The sequence below is a fragment of the Peromyscus leucopus genome, chromosome 4, assembly GCF_004664715.2.
Source record: "Peromyscus leucopus breed LL Stock chromosome 4, UCI_PerLeu_2.1, whole genome shotgun sequence".
NCBI lineage: Eukaryota > Metazoa > Chordata > Mammalia > Rodentia > Cricetidae > Peromyscus > Peromyscus leucopus.
In genome coordinates, this window is record NC_051066.1 from 84,651,297 (window position 1) to 84,672,235 (window position 20,939).

The 20,939-nt window shown below is 42.4% G+C and overlaps 1 protein-coding gene across 1 annotated transcript in view; it reads left to right on the forward strand.

Moving 5' to 3' along the window:
• The first annotated feature begins 4,296 nt into the window (after nt 1-4,296).
• Lgr4 (leucine rich repeat containing G protein-coupled receptor 4) overlaps nt 4,297-20,939 on the forward strand; it is a 98,332-nt gene continuing 81,689 nt past the window's right edge. Inside the window, exon 1 of the mRNA XM_028882387.2 lies at nt 4,297-4,955. Coding sequence (XP_028738220.1) covers nt 4,771-4,955 — 185 coding nt within the window. The 5' untranslated portion in view covers nt 4,297-4,770. The remainder of the gene's footprint in view (nt 4,956-20,939) is intronic.

Genomic DNA, 20,939 nt, shown 5'->3' on the forward strand with positions numbered 1-20,939 from the left:
GAATAAACACAGCCATAACTGCTTGCTTACTATTGTATGTGATTGCTTTTGAGTTGTAATAGTGACATCAGAGAATTGGGACAGAGATACCTTAAACAAATACCTAAAATACCTAGTTATTAGTCCTTCACAGGAAGTTTACTGATATTTACTACAAACTCGCCCTCTAGCAGTGAGTTAAAGTCTCAGTCCCTGGGGAAAATTCCTTCAGTGGAACGTAATACAACAATAAAAATTAATTAAGGAAAGCTATTAACTTCGTGAACGTGGAGAAAACTCATAAGTTGAGTGCAAAACAGAGCTAGCTGGAGAAAAAAAAAGTATTGAGTGATATTTTTCAAGGCAATACTGTGCATTGTTTAGGGACACAATGAAAACCGTGGAGCTATGCGTGGGAATTAGCTATGACATTTAGAAAAATGCTTACTTTGCTGGGAGAGGAAGAAGGAAAGAATGACTGGGGAGAAAGACAAAGAGAACTTCCACCATATTATTTTAACATTTTATTTCCTAAGCAGTTTGCTGTAGACTCCCGTTTGTTGTGAGTCAGAGATATTTAATAAAAAATGAAATTCTGTATAGGTGAGGATTTTTAACCTGTTAATCATTTCAGCACTGGCTGATAGCTCCTACTATCCCTTTTTGTTTGTTTTGTTCCTTAATTGAGTACTTTGGACCCTTACCTACCATGAACGGCATCTATATATATAGTTCAGTTCCCTTTTATAAGAGTGTCAGGATAATGGGGTGATGCCCAACTTATCTACCATTCAGTCCTGTGCCCTTTGCACAAAGGAAGCATCACCAGATGGGATGCTTCTTCATTCCTAGTACCCCACAAAGTGTCCTCAAGGTGCAGTCTTTCCTTTTAAGACTGTTTCCCTGTGTACAGAGCCCAAGCTGGATTTGACTTTATAATTCTCCAGCTTCTCTAGGTCTATAATTATGGTGTGTACTACTACAGCCACGTCACAGGCTGCAGTCTCTACCTTACCTGTGGGTGCTACAAATGAGCCATCTGTGGCCATGAGAAAAGACCATCTTCAGCAGAAAGCAGTGAGGTGGCTCTTTTGCTTGCCACCAAACATGTCCTTGGGTTCTTGGTATCTTCCTGGTGCTTGTAGCTTAGGTAAAAGTTGACCATTTTTCTCTAGCTATTCGGAACAGCTCACTGAAGATTGTGTTTCTTTAGTTCATTCTGTTTTTATGTTCCTGCGGGACAACTTGTCCAAGAAGTGAAAACTAATAGATCAATTTATTCTAAGTGAGGTTCACATTATGTAGTAATGATAGGGAGATGAGTGTTTTTTTTTTGTTTTGTTTTTAAGATTTATTTATGTATGAGTACTCTAGCTGCATGCACACTTTTATGCCAGAAGAGGGCATCAGATCCCACTACAGATGGTTGTGAGCCACCATGTGGTTGTTGGGAATTGAACTCAGGACCTCTGGAAGAGCAGTTACTGCTCTTAACTCCTGCTGAGCCATCTCTCCAGCCCATGGGATATGAACTTTTTAATAGATTTTTTTTTTCACTTTACTGTCAAAGTCCTTTGTGATCTTTGTCTTTTTGGTCAAGATGTGAACATTAATCACTTTTATAATTTACTTTCCTCATTTCATAAACAATAAAAAATTTATTCCTTAGTAAAATCTATACCTCTCCCTTTTTGAAAATCTGAGTCTCTATTTTCACCTAAGATACCAACCATAACAAACAAAGTTCTTGAAAGTGATCAGGAATCACCTGTGTCTTTTTCATTTCATGATCTTTAGAATGCCTATGCCTGGCCCCAGTCCAGGCACACTAAATTACTCCTCATTTTAAATTAGTCTGTGCATGTGATTCTTAGGACCGAGGAAATTCAGAAAACACTTTATTTTTATTTGATATATATAAGTGTTTTTGCCTACATGTATATGTGTATAACACACACACATGCATGGCTAATGCTCATGTATAAGAGTTTTCCATATACACGTGCATGTATGATGCTCATGAAGGCCAGGAGAGTCTCAAATTCCCTGAACAGAGTCACAGACATTTGTGAACCACCATGTGGGCTGCTGGGAAAAGAACTCCTGTCCTCTGCAAGAACAAGTGCTCTGACCCCTGAGCCGTCTCTCCAGCCACTGGGAAACACTTCTTTAGAAAGAGACAGACAGACAGCTAGATAGAGAAAATGACAGAGAGATAGACACAGAGAGAGAGAGAGAGCATGGAAATGAGTCTCCAATACTATTATTATATTTATATTAATTACATTATCAATTATCAAATATGATATAAATATATTAGAATAAAATATAATCATTATATTAATAATAGTATTACCATACTATTATTCCAGCATTCATGAGGCTGAGGAAGGAGGATGGTGAATTGAGGTCAGTCTGGGTTACATAGTAAGACCCTGTCCACTTAAATATTCCTTAGAAATGAATGCAACCAGTAAAGTCTATAGTTATTAATAAAGCAAAAGGTGTACCTTAGGAGGAGAAATTGTACCACCTTTTAGTTTTTTTCTTTTTTAAGAGAGAGAAGACTTCAAAGTATCAATTAGAACTAGCTTTATAATTTTTCCTTACTTTGTTTACTCATGAAAGTTGCTGGAAAGTAACAGAAATGGAAAAACAAAAACAAAAAACAAGTTGGGGGAAGCTTCTGAAATACCAACCAGACCAAGATTCAGAAGCCAGGAGTTGTTCTGTGGTGATCTTAGGTTGAAGCTGATCATGGTGCCCAAGAGATTTTGATGCTCTTGTCTATAAAACCAGAGGACCGCTCATCTTTTTTGAAAGTTCTCTTTCAACGCTGTAGTAAAGAAATACATCATTCTTAAAACTCGTCTGTATTTACTGATTCACTAGCATGATTTTATAGTATATATAGATCCAACTTGGCTTTATCATTATCATTATTATTATCATTATTATCATTTACCATAAGTTCTTGGCTGCAAAGATGGTGGATTTTTTTTTTTTTCCATTTAAGATATTGTCTAGGGGCTGGAGAGATGGCTCAGAGGTTAAGAGCACTGGCTGCTCTTCCAGAGGTCCTGAGTTCAATTCCCAGAAACCCCATGGTGGCTCGCAACCATCTATAGTGGGATCTGATACCCTTTTTTGGAATAAGGAGTAAATGCAGATAGATCACTCATATACATAAATAAATAAATTGATCTTTTTAAAAAAGGTATTGTCTGGGTCTTCATTAATTTATTTATATTTTCTTTTTTTTTGCATGAAATGTCTAGTTAACTTTACACAACACGGATATTTTAATACCCTTCTTACAATAACTTAACGGATTCATTAAAAGCATCTACAATATAGAGTAAAAGAACCCAAAGGCATAGCAGAAAGCAAGAAAGAAGGCATTGACAAGGCTGTATTTTTGTATAATGCTTGTGGGTATTAGGCCACAAGGAAAACAAAAGTGCAGGAAAAGGAAGGAATTGCTAATCGTTAATGCACACGTTGGCTCTGGTGTCTCGAGGGCAGTCAATTGGCCCTCGAATGTTCTGTTCTAGTGCTCGGAAACATCGTCGTCTTGAACTCTTCAAAATCCTTGTGTTTTGGGATTTTTAGAGGAAGAAAGAAGTCTGATTTGTGTCACGGACGATTAACCGCTAATTCAGCTCCCAAGTGTGAATGAAAAGGAGCACTAAGATCTCAGAGGTGAAGTGAGATACGGGAGGGGTTACACTGTTTAATTTAGTGCACAACTAAAATTAAAAAATTTGGGTCAGCTAGAAAGAAATGTTTCCCCCTTCCTTTTCGAAATCTCTCTTTTTCTTTCCCCTGTTTGCAAAGCTCTCCATGCCCTTGCCCTTAGGAACAGCGGAGAGTCATTTGAAACGACCGAAAGCTGGAGACGAGTTTTACTTTTCAGGTCATCCAATTTAGGAGATCCAATTTCTGCAGAGGGAAGAAAAAGACTGGGTGGGGGAGGGAAACAGCCGACTCTTGGTCTTGCCATAGGTCCACCTTCAATCCTCAACCTGACTCGCAGACACCGCCAAGTCAGGGCTTTTCCTTGAACCTCCACCACCAACCACCACTACCACCACCACCACCCACCACTAACAGCAGCAGCACTACCTTGTCACTCACTCCAGAGAGACACGCCCCTCTACTCTTGACCAATAGCGGGTCCCCTACCTGCATAGTAATGAGCTCGAGACCTCCCTTGACCAATGGCGCTCTGGGAGCAGGGTTAGTTTTGCATGTACCTAAGTGATTTGCATAACCCGGCGGCCGGGGGCTCCGGAGGCGAGCGTGCAACCCTAGAAGGGAAAAGGACGCCCAGAGCGGGAGCCGCGGCGGGGAGAACGCGGACAGCCGGGGTGTTTGTGAGAGCCGGGGCGGGGGCTGGGGCGCCGGGCCGGCATGGCTGGAGGCTGCGCTCCGCAACCTTGAGGAGCAGTGTGGCTGGAGGAGGCCCGGGACAGGAGGCGGCGGCGGCGGCGATGGCAGCGCGCGGCCCCGGCAGCTGCTCTGGGCCGGCCCGGCTGGCCTGAGCCACCGAGCCGCGGGGGCTGCCCGTGCGCGTCCATGGAGCAGCGGGAAGGGAGACACTGCGGAGCGCCGCGTCCTTGCGCTGCAGCGGCGGACTGCTGAAGGGAGCGAGCGCACGCGGACCGCCGAGGGACGGCGCCCGGGCCCCGAGTCCGGCAGGCCGGCCGCCCGGGGGGCGGCGGAGGGCAACCGAGGCGAGCCGAGCGAGAGGCGCCGCGGGAGAGGCGGGCGCGGGCGGCGGCCGCAGCAATGCCGGGCCCGCTGCGGCTGCTCTGCTTCCTCGCCCTCGGGCTGCTCGGCTCGGCCGGGCCCAGCGGCGCGGCGCCGCCTCTCTGCGCTGCGCCCTGCAGCTGCGACGGCGACCGTCGGGTGGACTGCTCCGGGAAGGGGCTGACGGCCGTGCCGGAGGGGCTCAGCGCCTTCACCCAAGCGCTGTGAGTGCGGGCGACCGGGCTACGGGCTGGGGGACCCGCGGGGCGCAGCGGGGCGGAGCCAGGGCTAGACCTCAGCCTCCCAGCCCCCAGCGCCCTAGGGTCCAGGGTGCACCGATCACCTGTGGATGTGTGTGGGCACATTGGCACCCTTTCCCGAAAGGTGGCCTTTTCAGACTTAGCCAGTCCGGATCTGAGCCCCGAGGAGCTTTCTCTTTCCCAGCCTTTTTTGGGCGCAGTTACACACCCCCGCCCCCATCTCAAATCCCAAATGTGTCTAGGGCCAAGAAGGAGGGAGGACGCTGGAAACGCTTGTCCTTGGCAGCCTTTCACGCGACCTCTTCCCCCATGCGGCCCCCTGTTGGGCTGGCAAAACTTTGGCCATGGATGAGGGTGCCTAGAACTTGGCCTGCATTTGCCAACAAGGCACGTTCCATGGGGAAGCACCTGGATCCCCCCAGGGTTCCAGAAGGCGGAGGGAAGAAACACCTGTACCTTAGAAAGTGAATCGCTTTCCAATTTGGCCCCATCCTGCCTGTGCAGGGTAGCCCCACCCCACCCCCAGCTCAGACCCACTCGGGACTCCCTACCACACTCCGGGCACTAGGGAGGAGGGGAGATTCAGCTTTTCTCGGCGGGAATCCTCTTACTGGATAGGCGTTTTAAAGAAGGAAGGCTGGCTTAAGCTAGAGAATGTTGGGAGAGAAAGTTCCAGAGCACACATTCAATGCAGCCTGCAAGGTGGGCAACCTTTCATTTGAGCTGCCTGAGGTCAGGAAGAGTCACCAATGGTTCTGAGGCTCCACACCTCTTTCCTCAGAGAGCTTTCAACATCTCCTCAGGAAAGAGGAGGACTCTGAAAGAGGTGTTGGAGGTGGCGTTGGCAAATGCCAGCGATAGAAGAACAGGGTAATTGAGCGAAGGGTAGCTTGCATGTCCCTTTCATCCTTCTTGTGTCGTGTCTGTCGTGTTGTGTGGCCTATGCACGATTAAATCAGGAGCAGTGAAAGAACTGTTAGAGAGAAAGGGGCCCGAGAGGCCCTCGGGCAAAGGAAACTTCCTTTCTGCCTTCAAGCTACCCAAAGAAACCTCTTAGACGTAGCTTTAAAGGAGTCACAGATCTTAGGAAGGGAAAACTCCCTTTTAGGCAAGCCGGGGCATTGCTGTATTTCCAGGTGGGTGGTGACAAGGCATTCCGCCGGCCTTGTAGGTTGGGGATAATGAGAACTGAGGCCTGTGGCTTTGAGTATTTCGCCCTAGTCTTTGTTTTTGTCTCAGTCTCAGGTGTTACTTAGGCACGCATGGAAAGACCTTTTCTTTCAGTATGTCGTTTAACTTTTCACCAGAAGAGTTAACTTTGAAGCGTGCAGCGTTTTGCTCACAGGGGTCTATTTGTGGAAAAGTTTGAGCAGGGCTGGGAAGTGAGGAAAAGAACTTGGGAGAGGAGATAGACATTTACTTTCTCGAAACTCTTTGGAAACGTTAAGAGAATTCAAGCAGAAAGAGAGGTGACTTTACCTGAACCATTTGGAAGCCTTTATATTATAATAATAATAATAATAATAATAATACTTTTTTTTAAAACTACAACTTCACTATTTAGCTGATTTGTAAAGACTGTGTTTAGCACATTCTTCAAACGTTAACAAGTAGACTTGTCCCATAAGGGAAAGGATCTGTTTTACACAGTACCTAAAACCAGAGAGTACTGTCATGTTTTATGGGAACATGCTCCTTTCTCAGAGAACATCACACAACCTGAAGATTTCACTGGACACAATGCAACACCCTATCTTCCTTGTGGAGCCTTAGGGAGTAACTGTGCATAGCTTGTGGTGTGGACAGATAACACTTTTCCGAACTGCAGCAGTGGTCAAATGTGGTCAATAGGTAGAGTGGTTACACAGTTCGAGAACTCATTTTTCCCAGTCCCCCTGCTTTTACCCTCAGAAGTATAAATGGTATATATAGACCACTCCATCTTAAAGGGTTTGGAAGGGCTGGATATTTGCTTTTAACACACCAGCTGACTGCAGAGGCAGGAGGGCCAGGTGCCTCAGATCTGCACTCTGCTCTCACAGGATAGCCGAGGATAAGCAAGGGCTTCCGTTCTGAGGTAGGTACTGTTGCCGCTTCTGTGAAGCACAGTTTACACTAAGAGACTAGGTCTACAGTCACTATGCCGTTGTTTACATATTCTTAATTTCTGGAGCTTGTCATTTGTGAAGTTACAAACACAAAAACAGAAGCCTTAACATGAGAGTGTAGTTGCTCAAAGTTCTTTCTTAATCCTCAGTGACTTGTCAAGTGACACCTACCTCTGAGGTGTGCGCACTACTCGCCTTGGAGACCACAGGACCTTCAGAGAGCAGGGCTTTTATTTGACTCAGTCCACAGAGCCTGGTACCCTGGAGAAATTTAAAAATTCTGGAGTGAGTAAATGAGCACATAGGGCCACACTAAAGAGCTTCAGATCCAGACACTATTCCATGAGAGCTTTCGAAACTTGGACTTCTCTGCATTTGGCCTTTTGTCCAGAATTGAGAAGGCCCCAGAGATTACATACCTGCTGCTCCTACTTTAGGCTGGTTTAAACTTGTTCAGTCAAACTATTTTCTGCTGAACGCTACCTTATAAGACTTGGGGGACAGAAGCAGCTGCAAGCCCCAGGATCCCCGATGGAGCTCCCACATTAATACCATTTATAGTGATTGTATTTCTGAGCAGCTCTTTTGAACCCTATGCTACAATGTCTGTGGGCCTGTTAGAGTTACGTACTCTTACTAATACTCAAATTCCGTTTCATTTTATCAGAAGGATTCAAGGTTATCCCTGCGTTAGTGGCGATAAAATCAGTCTTATTACCCACATTCCAGTTGGGGGGTGGGTGGATGATATGGCCATGGTGGTGTGGAGGGGAGGTTTCAGTGTGTGCTTTCTGGTTCATGTGTTTCTGTAACGGAGTTTGAGAAGTATAGATTTGGGACACAAATTTTCATATCCACATTATGCCTGGCACGTAACTTGAAGGTGATTTTAAAAGTCTGTTTTCCTGGCTTCCCGGAGAGAGGTGGAGCTGAGCCCTTGATCATCCTTCTTTGCTCACTGCTGAGTGATTGTGTGGCCTTGGGCAAGTCATGCCGCACCATTTTGGAGTGTGTGACAGTTTCCTTATCTGTCAAAAATAAAGTCATTGCATTCCCTGGATGGTTGCTAAGCTGCTGATGCCCTGTAGAAGTTTGATGATTTTATAATTCTTACTTGAGGATGGCAAAGCGACACGAATGTCCAAATGACCTCATGAGAAGATCTCACGAGCCGCAGAACAGTCTTCCAGTTGAAGCTGCATAAGCCTTTTTATTACCACTCACTTGGAGGAGTTCTTGTCTGTGTTTAGAAGTGTGTGTTAGGAAATTTTCCATGGAGACTTGTTGCAGAATTCATGAGTAGCAAGGGCGCTTTGCTAGGGTAGAATAGCCCTGATTGTTTCCTGTGTGTATGGCTTAACACTTGGAAAAGAAAATCACTCTGTTTCACTAATTTGGATACTGTACAAAAAGTTACTCAATGTCCTCCCTTCCATGTAATTAATCATAGCTCAGACCTTCACAGTGAGAATATTCTGTACCTGAGCGGATTTATCAAGCCTTCCTTATGGAACTGATGGTTACCTGAAGGGCTTGGAAGTAGTTTTTAAAGACCCAGTGGCTTTTTCTTCTCCCTTTATTAGTATCATCTCGGATTCTTATCCAAGATGTGTTTTCTTCAGTATACCACACATCTTCTTTTACAGATATCAGTTGAAAGTATTTTCTTTTTCTAACTTCCAGTATCTAGTGTGTATTCCATAACAGGTCAAATCAGTAATCAAGTGTCTGAATGTTCATTTTTTTTTTATTAGTAGTAAAATTGGATATCTTTTTAATTTCCTAATTCTCTTCAAATTTCATTGTTAGAGATATGTTAGTTTTGTGCCAAAAGTGTAGTTCAGAGAAAGATCAATATCTGAACATCTTTCAGCTTGGATCCTTTATTTTACAAACTGGTGAACCTCTGTGCTCTTTAGCTAGCCCAGAGGAAAGTGCATTCTCTGGGAAACATGAGGAGCTGGGTTCCAGATCTGTCAATAATTCACTGCAGTAACCTTGAGTGAGTCATGTGCCTAACCCTTCAGGGCTCTAATTTTTGCAGTCTGGAAAAACAGAGACGGCAAACACTCTTATTGACAAGAGTTTTCTTTCTATTTAATGTAAATAATTTTCAATGAATTGGGGCTTCAGGGGCTTGTATATGCTAGGCAGGCACTCTACCACAAAGCTATACCCATTAGCTCAGAATTTTGATTTTTATGAATTTCTTGAGTCAGTGGTGTGAAGAGAAGTGACGGGGACGCTCTCATCTACCCAGTAGATTTTACAGTTGTCCAGTTCAACTGGAGTACGTCCATGGAATAGGGAATCCATGTCTCCCCAAGCGTTGATGTGTTAGCTATTGCCCGAACAGTACTGAAAATTTATGCCAGGGATTTACTTACTCCGTACTTCTGAAGGCTTGCTGTAACCAATAATAGTTCACAATTTCCAGTTTGACTGCTGTGCCAGTTTTGGTGTCACAGGTATTTACTGTCCATGTAGTTGGCTCTTAGCTTTAGAATTGTAAGGTAACATTTGACAGCTTAATCTCTCAGGAAAGATCAAAGATCTGTCTTAGTAGGTGGATCCAGGCAAGTTTAGGCATTTTCTTAGCCTCTGCCTTTGTCAGTCTGTCTCTCAGATTTGTATTTTAGTCATCTTTATAATGGTTGAAAACACTGACAGCCTGCCAGTTTGGATTTTAGTTTCTGGTCTCCTTGATTTGAGCTTATTCTATTCTCATTCTCTCTCTGCTCTCTGCTCTCTGCTCTCTGCTCTCTGCTCTCTGCTCTCTGCTCTCTGCTCTCTGCTCTCTGCTCTCTGCTCTCTGCTCTCTGCTCTCTCCTCTCTCCTCTCTCCTCTCTCCTCTCTCCTCTCTTGTGTTTTAGTAATGGATATTAGACTATATAGTAGCTTTCACCTCTCCTTTGGACTTCATTGAAGCCTGTAGAACATAAAATTGTAAGAATCATTTGGTGAATCATAGAGGCTGAGACCGACTCTTACTTTTGTCTCCATAAACATGTAATGCAGGGATTGAGAAGGCACAGTACTGGTTCCTATACGTGGGAACCAATTCATGGTAACAAAAATACTTTATTGGGCTGTTAATTTAATATTAATAATATAATAGTTTAAAAGTTAAATCCCACCAAATATATCTTCAACTTTGAAAAAATGTAAGTAAGCCAACATACGTATTCATGATAGGACATCATGGGTCTTTCCATCTGGAAAAGTAGATGTTAAAGTTTTAAGTTTATAAATTATAAATTATAATTATCAAGGTTGCTCCTTAAAAGTAATGGATGGTCCATATTTGACAGTGTCAAAGTTTGTTTTCAATAAATGAAAAAAGAAAGTTTTGGGTTTTTTTTTTTGGTACCTCTCCTTAGTGAAGTGTGATTTTTGTAAAAGCTTGACTGAAGGTGATAAAATGCTCCAATTTTAAATACTGGCAATGAAGAAGAAAAATCTAGGGCATGCAGCCAATCAGTACTCTTACACAATGGCTAATTTGTCTGCCTTCTTGACATTTCTTTTTGTATCTTTAAGCACCTGATGGTCAAACTGCACGTCAGGTATCAGCCTGTTGTTTGAAAGTGAGCAGGTTCCTAACCTGAGTTAAAAAAAGTCTTAGAGTGAGAGACCGTGATTTTATAGTTTGTAGGTATTTAATGGTGTTTAAACTTTCTAAAGACTGAAGCAAGATCAGACACCCCTTTTAAATAGTACTGTGTATGTGTGTGCAATATTCACTGTGTTGATTCACAGAGACAAATTTACTAAACTTTGTATGTGGCTATTTACTTATTTTTTTTTTTTTTGCAAGATTCTTAAAGTACTGAGGTATTGTATGCCACAGCTGGGCAATTAAAGCTTCTAATGTTTGGGTTGCTTATTTTTAGTTTTTAAAATATGGTTTTAACTTGTCATAAAGTCACAATAGCTTAGGTTCTCCCAAACCACCATATTTGGTATCAAGCGCCTTGTTTGTTTATTTATTCACTTTGCCTCTTTAGGTGCAAGTGGTTAAAGTTTGGGAAAGATTTTTACCAGTCTGGGCCCAAGAAATGAATGTTCAAATGTTTTAAGTATATTCATGTATTCATTTCTTAGCTTTTTGTATTGGAAGGTCTTATGAGCAAACGAAACACTGAATCATGCACCTGGGGTAGCACATTGTCCCATCGAATATGAAAATATCTCCTCAGGGAATGTTAGCCGAAGATATTTTAGGAGGCAGCTGTGTGTATGGTTAGCTTCTGAGCCAGTGTCATGTCTGCTAGTAATGAGACACATGGAAGATGCGAATTTAATACATTGCGAAATACTCAGGGACTCTCCATCCTTCATATGAAATTTGTATTTGCATATTCTGAATCAAGATAAGCAAAGGGCTGTGTGAGCCCTCTTAGCTGGTTGTTTTTGCTTGTTTCCTTATTTTTTGAGACAAAGTTAAGACCTTACAGTGTAACTGACATTGGCCTTGACGTTGCAACCCCCTTCCTCCAGTCTTCTGAGTTGTTGTTGTTGTATTTAACATTAGAAGAATATAGTATGATTTTTGTTTTGTTTTTGTTTTTAATATTGACCATTGAAAGAATGAAATCTCATTATGCTCTGACTACAAAGTATTTTTGATTCATTATTTAAATCATAATATAGAATCCTTTAAAAAATTGTGAGTTGTACCCCCTCACCCCTGTATTTGCAAAGCTCTGTTTAGGGACATTTTCCTTTTCTAGAACATGGACAGAAATTTGGCAAGCATACGGCTCCTTTGCCTCAGATTGGTTCTAGGCGTGGTTAAGGGCTATGTCTAGAACTGATTCAAGTCTAACTTTTCTATTCTCCCTGTACATTAGATTTCATGGTATAGCGATCAGCACGAACCACAGAATAATTTGGTACAAGTGATGACATCTAGACTTCCCCCAAGGAACTAGGTGAGAGACTTTTTTAAGCTGAGGGAGATCAATTTCAACATTCTCGCTCTCTTCAGGGTTTTGGTTTTGAAGGTGCAGAGTGGAAGGTGTGCTTCCAAGTTGGCAGTCTCTTCCTGTGAAACTCATTGGTCTGTGACGCTGATGAACTTCCAGGTTTTTCCTGGTTCTCTTAGGGGTACTCTGTCTGTGCAGAAGCTTTTGAAGAAAGTATATACCCTCAGGAAGGCTTGGCCCACCACCGACTTTTAGGCGCGTGGAAGCACATAGTTATTCTTAGGTTCTAGATTGTCATGCTCCCCGTGTGTGCAGCAGAATGAGAGAGAGAGAGAGAGAGAGAGAGAGAGAGAGAGAGAGAGAGAGAGAGAGAGAGAGAGAGAGAGAGAGAGAGAGAGCGCAGCATCTCTGGAATCAGGTATACCTTGGCAAGCATGTTCTTCTAGTGTGTCAGCTTCTGCTCAGTAGTTGGGGGAGAGAAAGAGCAAGTAGTGCCAGCTCTGGACTTGAGGTTATGGTCCTCTGCGCGTCAGCATTTTGTTTTACTTGCTGGGTGTATTTAGTATTTGTATTTTCATAATGTCATAATTGTCCTTTGGATCTTCACTGAGCTTTCCTTACCTCATACAGTGGAAATGTCCACAGACATCTTAATACAATGCAGGTTACATTCATAAGCAAATATTAAGTGAATTCAGTATATTTAACATATTTTGTTACCATGGTTTTAACAGGATACATTTGGCATCAACTGACATTTAGTGTCCTAGCATAAATCTGTTTTCATCTTTTCTGTGATGCTTGTTATGCTGTGATACAGCATGTATGTGGGGGTAGAAAACAACCCTTGTGTTCATTCTTGCCTTCTACCTTGTTTGAAATAGAAGTTCTTGTTTTCTGCTGTGTATACTGGGCTACCTGGCCTGTGAGCTTCTGGGGGTTCCCCTGTCTCTGCCTTGCATCTCATGTGTGCAGTACAAGCGTTTTATCCATTGAATTGTCTCCTCAATCTCCAGTATTTCCCTTTCCTTTTTTCTTTTTCTTTCTGAGATGGATAGGCTCTTATGTAGCTCTCATCTAACTAACCCTGGCTGGCCTGGAAATCACTGTGTACACCAGGCTGACCTTGACCTCACAGAGGTCTGTCTGCCTCTGTTTTTCAAGTGCTTGGACCAAAGGCGTGTGCCACCATATCTGGCTCCAGTATTTTCTCCAAAAGAAAAATTTCCTTGTTGGTTTTAAGTTCTCCAAGGTCATTTTGAGTCCATGGTCCTGTCATCTGCCCTTTTGTGTCACTGTAGGGTTCCAGTCTTCTTTGCTGGCATGCTTGCATGAACAGACTTTCAGAAATGATTTTTCTGTTTTAATTTACAAAGGGATCGAGAGATCAAGCAAGTCAGTTCACCACTTTGGGCCTCAGACTTCCCATCTGGAAAAAGAGGGAGGTTGCTTTCCTTTCAGGCTGTACTTAGGACCTCTCAGTAGCATGGTGTTTCTGACACACAGTGAGGATCCCACATATGGTCATTTTTGGGGGGAATTAATAGGTAGCTGTATATGTGTGCCATCAGTTTGTGATTTAAAAATCTGTACTCTCTTTCTTTGGTTCTTTGAGTGTGTAATTAGATTGAAAGCTGGTTCTAGATTTCATAGGTGAGCCACTGGGCTGATGGAAAAGTCTGCTTGACTACCACATGTTTCTAACAGTATCTCAGTAAAGAAACATTGCTACATGTGTTTTATAATGGTGCTGCTGGCTCATAGGTAAGGCTGCTAACCTTCTAACCAGAAGGTCTGTGACGTCGGGGAGATGGTGTCTTCTATGGAGGAGGGAGCCCAGAGGAAATAAGATTTTTTTAACCTAATCCCTGGGCCTTGGTGCTGCTTTCCTGACACAGCTGGTCAAATGGCAGGGTGCTGTCTCAATAGAGAAACAAAGTGTCTTTCTAAACACAGCACGGACCTTGCTCAATATAGCCAAGTTTTCACTGAGCAAACTCAGCTTTTAGGGAATTCTCTTAACTGTAGTCTCTCAGACCCATTTGGTCACTTCATGTTTGAGATGGCTAAAGAGTAACTCAGAATTAAAATTTTAGCTACATTCTTATTCCTTCACATCAACCGTGTTTCTAGAAATATTCAGATTGCTAGAAATTTTTCTTAGAAGTATTATGAAAAGGTATTTTTATTGGCTACTCTGTGTGTGTGTGTGTGTGTGTGTGTGTGTGTGTGTATGCATACACACATATGCAGATACAATCTTCATGCTTTGTCGATAAAGATGCACTTATGAAGTAATTTTAGAAAAAAACATTCTTTCTAAGGATGTCATTTCTAAAATGCTGTATAGTTTTCTCATTTTTGGTGCTGGGATTTAAACTAAGGGCTCTGTATGTGCTCACCAAATGCTTGGCTGCTAAATTGCATCCTTGTCCCTGGCATCCTTATTTGCTTTTTATTTTCTTTTCTTCAGAAAATTTAAGAACTTTTGGCTTTTTGATTAAGCCCTGCTTTGAAATGATTCATAAGCCAGAACAGCAGCTGACGGTGGCCGCAGTGCCCACGACCCGTTTAGATTGTTTGAGTGGTTCAAGTCCAGTTTGCATTTTCTACCCTGGGTTGCTTTCTTTTAAAAAAAAAAAAAAAAAAGTTTGAGATGTTTTTGCCATTGCCATCTTGACATTTGCCTGGTTACACATGAGTAGCCTGATCCAGTCCCTCAGCAGGGAGACTAGTATGGCTTTCAATAGCCCTGTCACTGACAAAGAAAACATATGGAATATTTCATTCCTGCCCTTTACAAATAGTCTGGGCCTGTGAGGGCACGCAGCAGAACGCTTCCTTCTTCATCATAGGTTGCTACGTTTTGCACTAATAATGGGCTCTGCTACAAGTAAGCAAGCCATGCTTGCAAAACCTGGGTACTTTTTATGAAAAGAAAATTCCACGTTCTGGTCAAGGCAGTTTCTAATATCGATTTGAGTGTCGTTGTACTGTCTGCGTTCATGGAGCCCCACTTAATCATACATTTCACTAAAGGGAGTGAAATGTTCACGTGCATACACATAGGGCATTTGGGTGCTGTCTTTCCAGATTTGATATGTGATATGTAAAGGGAATTCGGGTGCTTAATTCCCTGTAGAACATGCCTGGAGGGCTATCTGTGTGTATGTTTGTCTTCTTGTCAGTCCAAAGAAAGAGATCAATTGATCAACCTTGTGCTAGCCAAACACTTGGCCACTAAGTGTTTTCTTCTTCACAGTACCAGCCTTCTGCTAGCCTTAAGGGCTTTGCTTTGTGCTGTCTGGAGCTACAGGATAGAGAGAGGCTCCTTGGCTGACTTACCAGGAGCAAAGCAAGAAAGTGGAAAAGAAAGAGTACTCTAATTTCTGGCTTTACTAGGCTTTATTTTGTGTTAGGAACCTGCCCTTAGTACCGCTCTGCTTGAAATGGCACTCAGTAATAGAATGATAAATAAATAAATAATGAAAGAAAGCCCAAGATATCCAGCAATGAGATGATTCATAACTTTGGTGCAGGAAATAATGATGCCCATATCATCAGCTCTTTTCCAGTCCCTAAGATACCCCAGCCTGAATTTCTAGTTTCATTGTTTGTCATACCTGCGGACTGGCTTTGACACGTGGTCACGATTTATCTAATGGGTGTGATCTCCTGTATATTGTTTAATCCCACATAAGACCAAATATTTACGTTTATATATACATCTCATCTAAAAGTTATTTCTCATGGTTCTTAGTGTCATAGCTGAGCATAAGCTGTATAACAATTCAGCTCATAGAAATCAATGTCTCGCACACTTTTTTCTTTTATGTAAGAGTCATCTATTTTGTAGTTCTTAACCCAAGGCTTTGTACATGCTCAGCAATGGGCTCTACTACTGAGCCATAGTGCAGCCCTATCACTTGGTTTTTTTTTTTGTTTTTTTTTTTTTTTTTTTGGTTTTTTTTTGGAGACAGGGTTTCTCTATGTAACAGCCTTGACTGCCCTGGAACTCACTTTGTAGACCAGGCTGGCCTCAAACTCACAGAGATCCAACTGTCTCTACCTCCTGGGATTAAAGGCATGCACCACCACCTGACTCCTTTATAGTTCTTGATAAGCTTTTCTCTAAATTTGTTGACCTTGGAGGGCTAAGTTTAAATTAAAATATATATTTTATGTGTATGAGTGTATGCCTGAATGTATCAATGTGCACCACGTGCCTGCCTGCCTGCCTGGTACCTGGGGAGGTCAGAAGAGGGTGTTGGATCTTCTGGCACTATTATTACAGTTGTTGTGAGTCACCAGGAAGGTGCTGGTAACAGAACCCAAGTCCTCTGCAAGAGCAGCAAGTGCTCTGAACTGCTCAGTCATCTCTCTAGCCCCTGAGGACTAAATTTGTAAAAACTTTGTTTTCTGCTCTTCCCAAATGAGTCTACTCAATTTCCCTGTTTAGTGTATAATTATGAATTCCTAATGAGGGAAAAACTCAACCCTGTGTTAAAATTGACCTGCATTTTTACTGCTCAGTTTGGTGTATTTAGAACACATGTTTTTGAGAGAGAGTCTTGATATATAACTCTGATTGGCCTGGAACTCATTATGTAGCCTAGGCTGGCCTTGAATTTGTAAAACTCCCCCAGCCTCCACCTTCTGAGTACAGGGATTACAGGCATGACCAGCCACCACCCACAGCAGTGCATAGATCTCAAGTCATGAGGTAAATATACATTTTTTAAGAACATGGTAGTCTGGATTTGAATGTCTTAAAACTATGGCAAGGTTTCCTCTTCTTAAGCCTAGTTAGTTTAGTACCCAACATTAGTCAAACCTGTTAAAAATTGATTTTGTTTAGAAGTTTGTACTTGTCAAAGAACATTTTATAACATCCTTTTGATCCATGGCATTTACCCTGATACCCTGAAAACATCTGCAGACGTGACCTATTGTAAAACATTTTACCAAAAGTGAAGTCTTTGGATTGTTTGGGTATCTGTGTTTGAAAAGCATGATTTTTTTTTAAAGATGGAAATTTGGTGAGGAATTTCTGGATCTGACTTTTGTGTTAGACATGTTATGTGTGCTATAATTTCTGTAATAAGTATTTAGGTCCATTTCAGGGTTCCCATTTTATAGCTAAGCAAAGTAAGATTTGCAAGGATTGGGTAACTTTCTCAAACACCCACACTTGGTGGGTGAGGGTTTGTCAGGTACTTGTACTTCAGTTTGCTCATCTGTGTTAGTTTGAGTATTTGACAGTTTATCATAAAAGAGTGGGGTAAAAGATCAGGGCTAGTGAGATGGAGCATGAGTAAAGATACTTGCCACTAGACCTTACATAGAGCCTGAGTTCCATCCATGGAACTCACATGTGGAAGAAGAGCACCCGTTCATTCCTGCAAGTTGTCCCTAGTGTCCACATATGTACACGTACACACACACACACACACACACACACACACACACACACACACACACACACAAAGAAAGGTGAAAAAAAACTGGTGGGAAGTTTTAGGTTATTACAGTAAAAGAAAAACTCAGGACTGAAAATAGAGCATACTCTAAAGCATGTGTATGTCCACATATCTACATTTGTGGAAGACTGACCTAATGTTAAAATCTGTGTACTCTGTGTGTAACATGAAGTTTTTTTATTTCCAGTGGATTTTTTTTTGGGGGGGGGAAATGTATCAGTCTCCCTCAACCCCCCCCCCCACTGTAACTCCTGGTTTTCATTGATCTGCATTTAAAAGACGTTATGTCAGAGGGAAGAGGTGAATACAATCGAGGTACACTATAGATGGGTATGAAAATGTCATAATGAAATCTGTTACTTTGTACAGGAGTATATGCTAATAAAAGAAACAAAACCTGAAAGAAAGAAGGATTCTGATGTGAACATCAGCAGAACGCTCCACCTCCCTCAGTAGTGAGTGTCAGGAACACATGTCTGTCGCACCATGTAGATGGTGTAGGAGGATCAGATCTGCTAGCAGACTCGTTTTCCTGTTTCTCAAGGAGCAAGTCTCTCAATGTGCTCCTTTAAAGCAAAGCCTTGAGGAAGATTAGAAAACCAAGTGTGCGGTGTGATGGTTTCCATATAGCTGCCCCTTTTCACTCCCTGGAATTTCCTGCCTCTCCCGTGGAAGATGTTTTTATAGGGAAGTCAGCATAAAAGTGAATCACCCATGAGCCGTTTTTTTCCCCCAAGGCATTTCATTTACTCAACTTGGTATTAATTTAGTTGGTACTCTTTAGTTGACTTGAACACTGTGTTTGTTGATAGTGTGAGCTGATGTTTATTAAGCTGTTAATATTTTACAGACTTCATGAGTCCCCATTTGGACCTGTGCACACTTTTTCCTTTAATAGCAGGGCTATTCAGGATTGAGTCTGTGGCCATAATTTCAGTGTTCTGGTGATTGCCAGCGCCATCCTGGAGAGCCATTTGCTTGCTGATCCTTTTTTTTTTTTCCTCCTGAAGTGTTTCCCGTTTTCATTTCACTTATGTGGCATTGCCATGAGGAACTTTGTAGTCTCTCTGGCCTTTCAGAGGCATCCTCACCATCTTCTTGTTATTTGCTTGCTTGTGAAGAATGTTCCCAGGTGCCAGGCATTGAGTGCTTTGCTTCACGTGTGACGTCTGTCATCCTCCAGTCACATTCATTTGTACGTGCTCTCCCCTTGACCTTACAGAGCAGAAACCTAGCAGAGTGTGCTGATGTGAGGGCAGTTGCCACAATTAAGGAATGATGTTTTGCAGAGGAGATCTTGGATTTGGCTTTCTAGATCTGAGTACAGCCAGGCATGGTGGTTCTTGCCTGCAATCCCAGCACTTGGTAGGTGACTCTGGAGATCACCCGGATACTAAAGCCAGCATGGCTACAGACACTCAATCTTTCCAGAAAAGAAAAGAAAAGAGAAGAGAAGAGAAGAGAAGAGAAGAGAAGAGAAGAGAAGAGAAGAGAAGAGAAGAGAAGAGAAAAGAAAAAAAAGAAACGAAGGAAGGAAGGGAGGGAGGGAGGGAGGGAGGGAGGGAGGAGGAAGGAAGGAAGGAAGGAAAGAAAGAAAGAAAGAAAGAAAGAGAGAAAGAAAGAGAGAAAGGAAGAAAGAAAAGAAAGAAAGCAAGCAAGCCAGAGTTACTTGGTTGAGTGAGTTTTATAACACTGTCCTTCTATGATTTCCTGTAGTCTGTCAGTCGCCTTCTGCATCTTAGATAGTTGGAAGTATTCATTTCATAGACCAGGAATTACTTCTGGAGAGGTTTTTGTTTGGTCCACTGCTTGAAATGTCCTGAGCCACTTAGAAAGTGGATTATGAAGGGATGTGAAGGATCATATAGTGCAGTGAATGTAAAGCTTCACTGTTATAAGCTCCCCTCACGCCCCCCCACCAAAAAAAACACTGGAGACATTCCATAGGGAAAAAAAGTCACCCCCCTGCCCCGAGGACATATGCTCACATCTACTTGTTTGTAGACTTGGTATTTTTTTCTTTACTAAAACTTTCAATTAAATAAATTATAATGCCACATTTTTGTTGGTACTTTGCTGAACTTTCCTTCTCAGTGTACTTCTAAAGAACTAGTAGCTCTGAGCTGGAAGCTGGGGCTGGTGGATTTATAAATCCAAGCCCTTGGGAAGTGGAGGCAGAAGGATATGAATTCAAGGCTGGTTGGACTATATATATGTGGTAAGATACTATCTTGGAGAAAATAAACAAAAAGGGAGTATGGAAGGAGGAGAAGGAGAGAAACCCGGGGTGAGGGTGGAGATGAAGTTGATCTGGCCCAGATTCCCTTGTCAGAGGGGAGAAATGATTTTCTGCCACTTTCCCAGAACCATTCCCAACTGTCAGAGCAGGTCAAGAGCAGAAGCAGAAAGAACAACATCAGAAAAGGCGTCCTCTTTCGACCCGGTCAATCTCAGGCATCCAGTAAGACTTTGCGAGTCGTGTTGATACAGCTTGTGCTGCCAGATGGTAAATGCTTCCCCCTTGCCTTTGCAGCCGTTATGGGCCTGGTTCTCTTGGACTCATAGGCGGCAGATGATTTAACTCTGATGGGGAATAAGACGATAACTGAGTTTTGAGCACTAACAGTATCTATATAATGGCATCACTAGTCTCCAGCTTAGAAGAAGCGTTCCTCAGATAACACATTAGTACTTAAAAAGGTAATTTCTTCAACATGTTTATGATATGTCTGTCCTATTTGGTGTTGGGGACACAGAATTAAATAATACCTGATGGCATCTCCACCAGATTCATGACACTTATCTACTGGGTAAGGAAGGAAGTAGTTAATTGGACAAAAGTAATTAAACACAGCAACTCTTATGAGATCTGATAATATTAAATACTGTCAAAAATAAACAGTATGAAGGAAGTTGGTATTTAGGTTAGTCAAAGGACTTGCAAGAAGATGAGCAGTTAACATCTTTGGAAATATGAATCCATTTTAAGCACTGGCAAAACAGTATTTTATAAAGTTTCCCTCTAGGAACCTGTTGAGAGAAGAAAAAGGCTGAGTCTGGGTACCAGCCGGAGGGGACCTTCTCTCCCAGAAAGTGATTGGACATACTTCTGACAGCTTGTCAGACCAGCTGGGAAGGACCTGAGGGGAGCGGTGGGACCTCCCCTTGACTGGAACTGCTTAGCTGTGCCCTCTTTGGAAACCGCAACCTCATGTTATGACACCAGAGTTGGTTTTGTGGGGTCATGGGACCTGTGTGTTCCTCCTCCAATGTGGTTACATTGAACAATTCTCCCTTTTCGGCTTTAAGAAAAAAAAAAGTTATTCTCCATGCTGTAGTGACAATTTGATTTAAATATGTAAGGAATAAGAATCAGTGTAGCAGGATGAACTAGTGGAACAGCATCAGACAGGAGTAAAGGAACTGATCCAC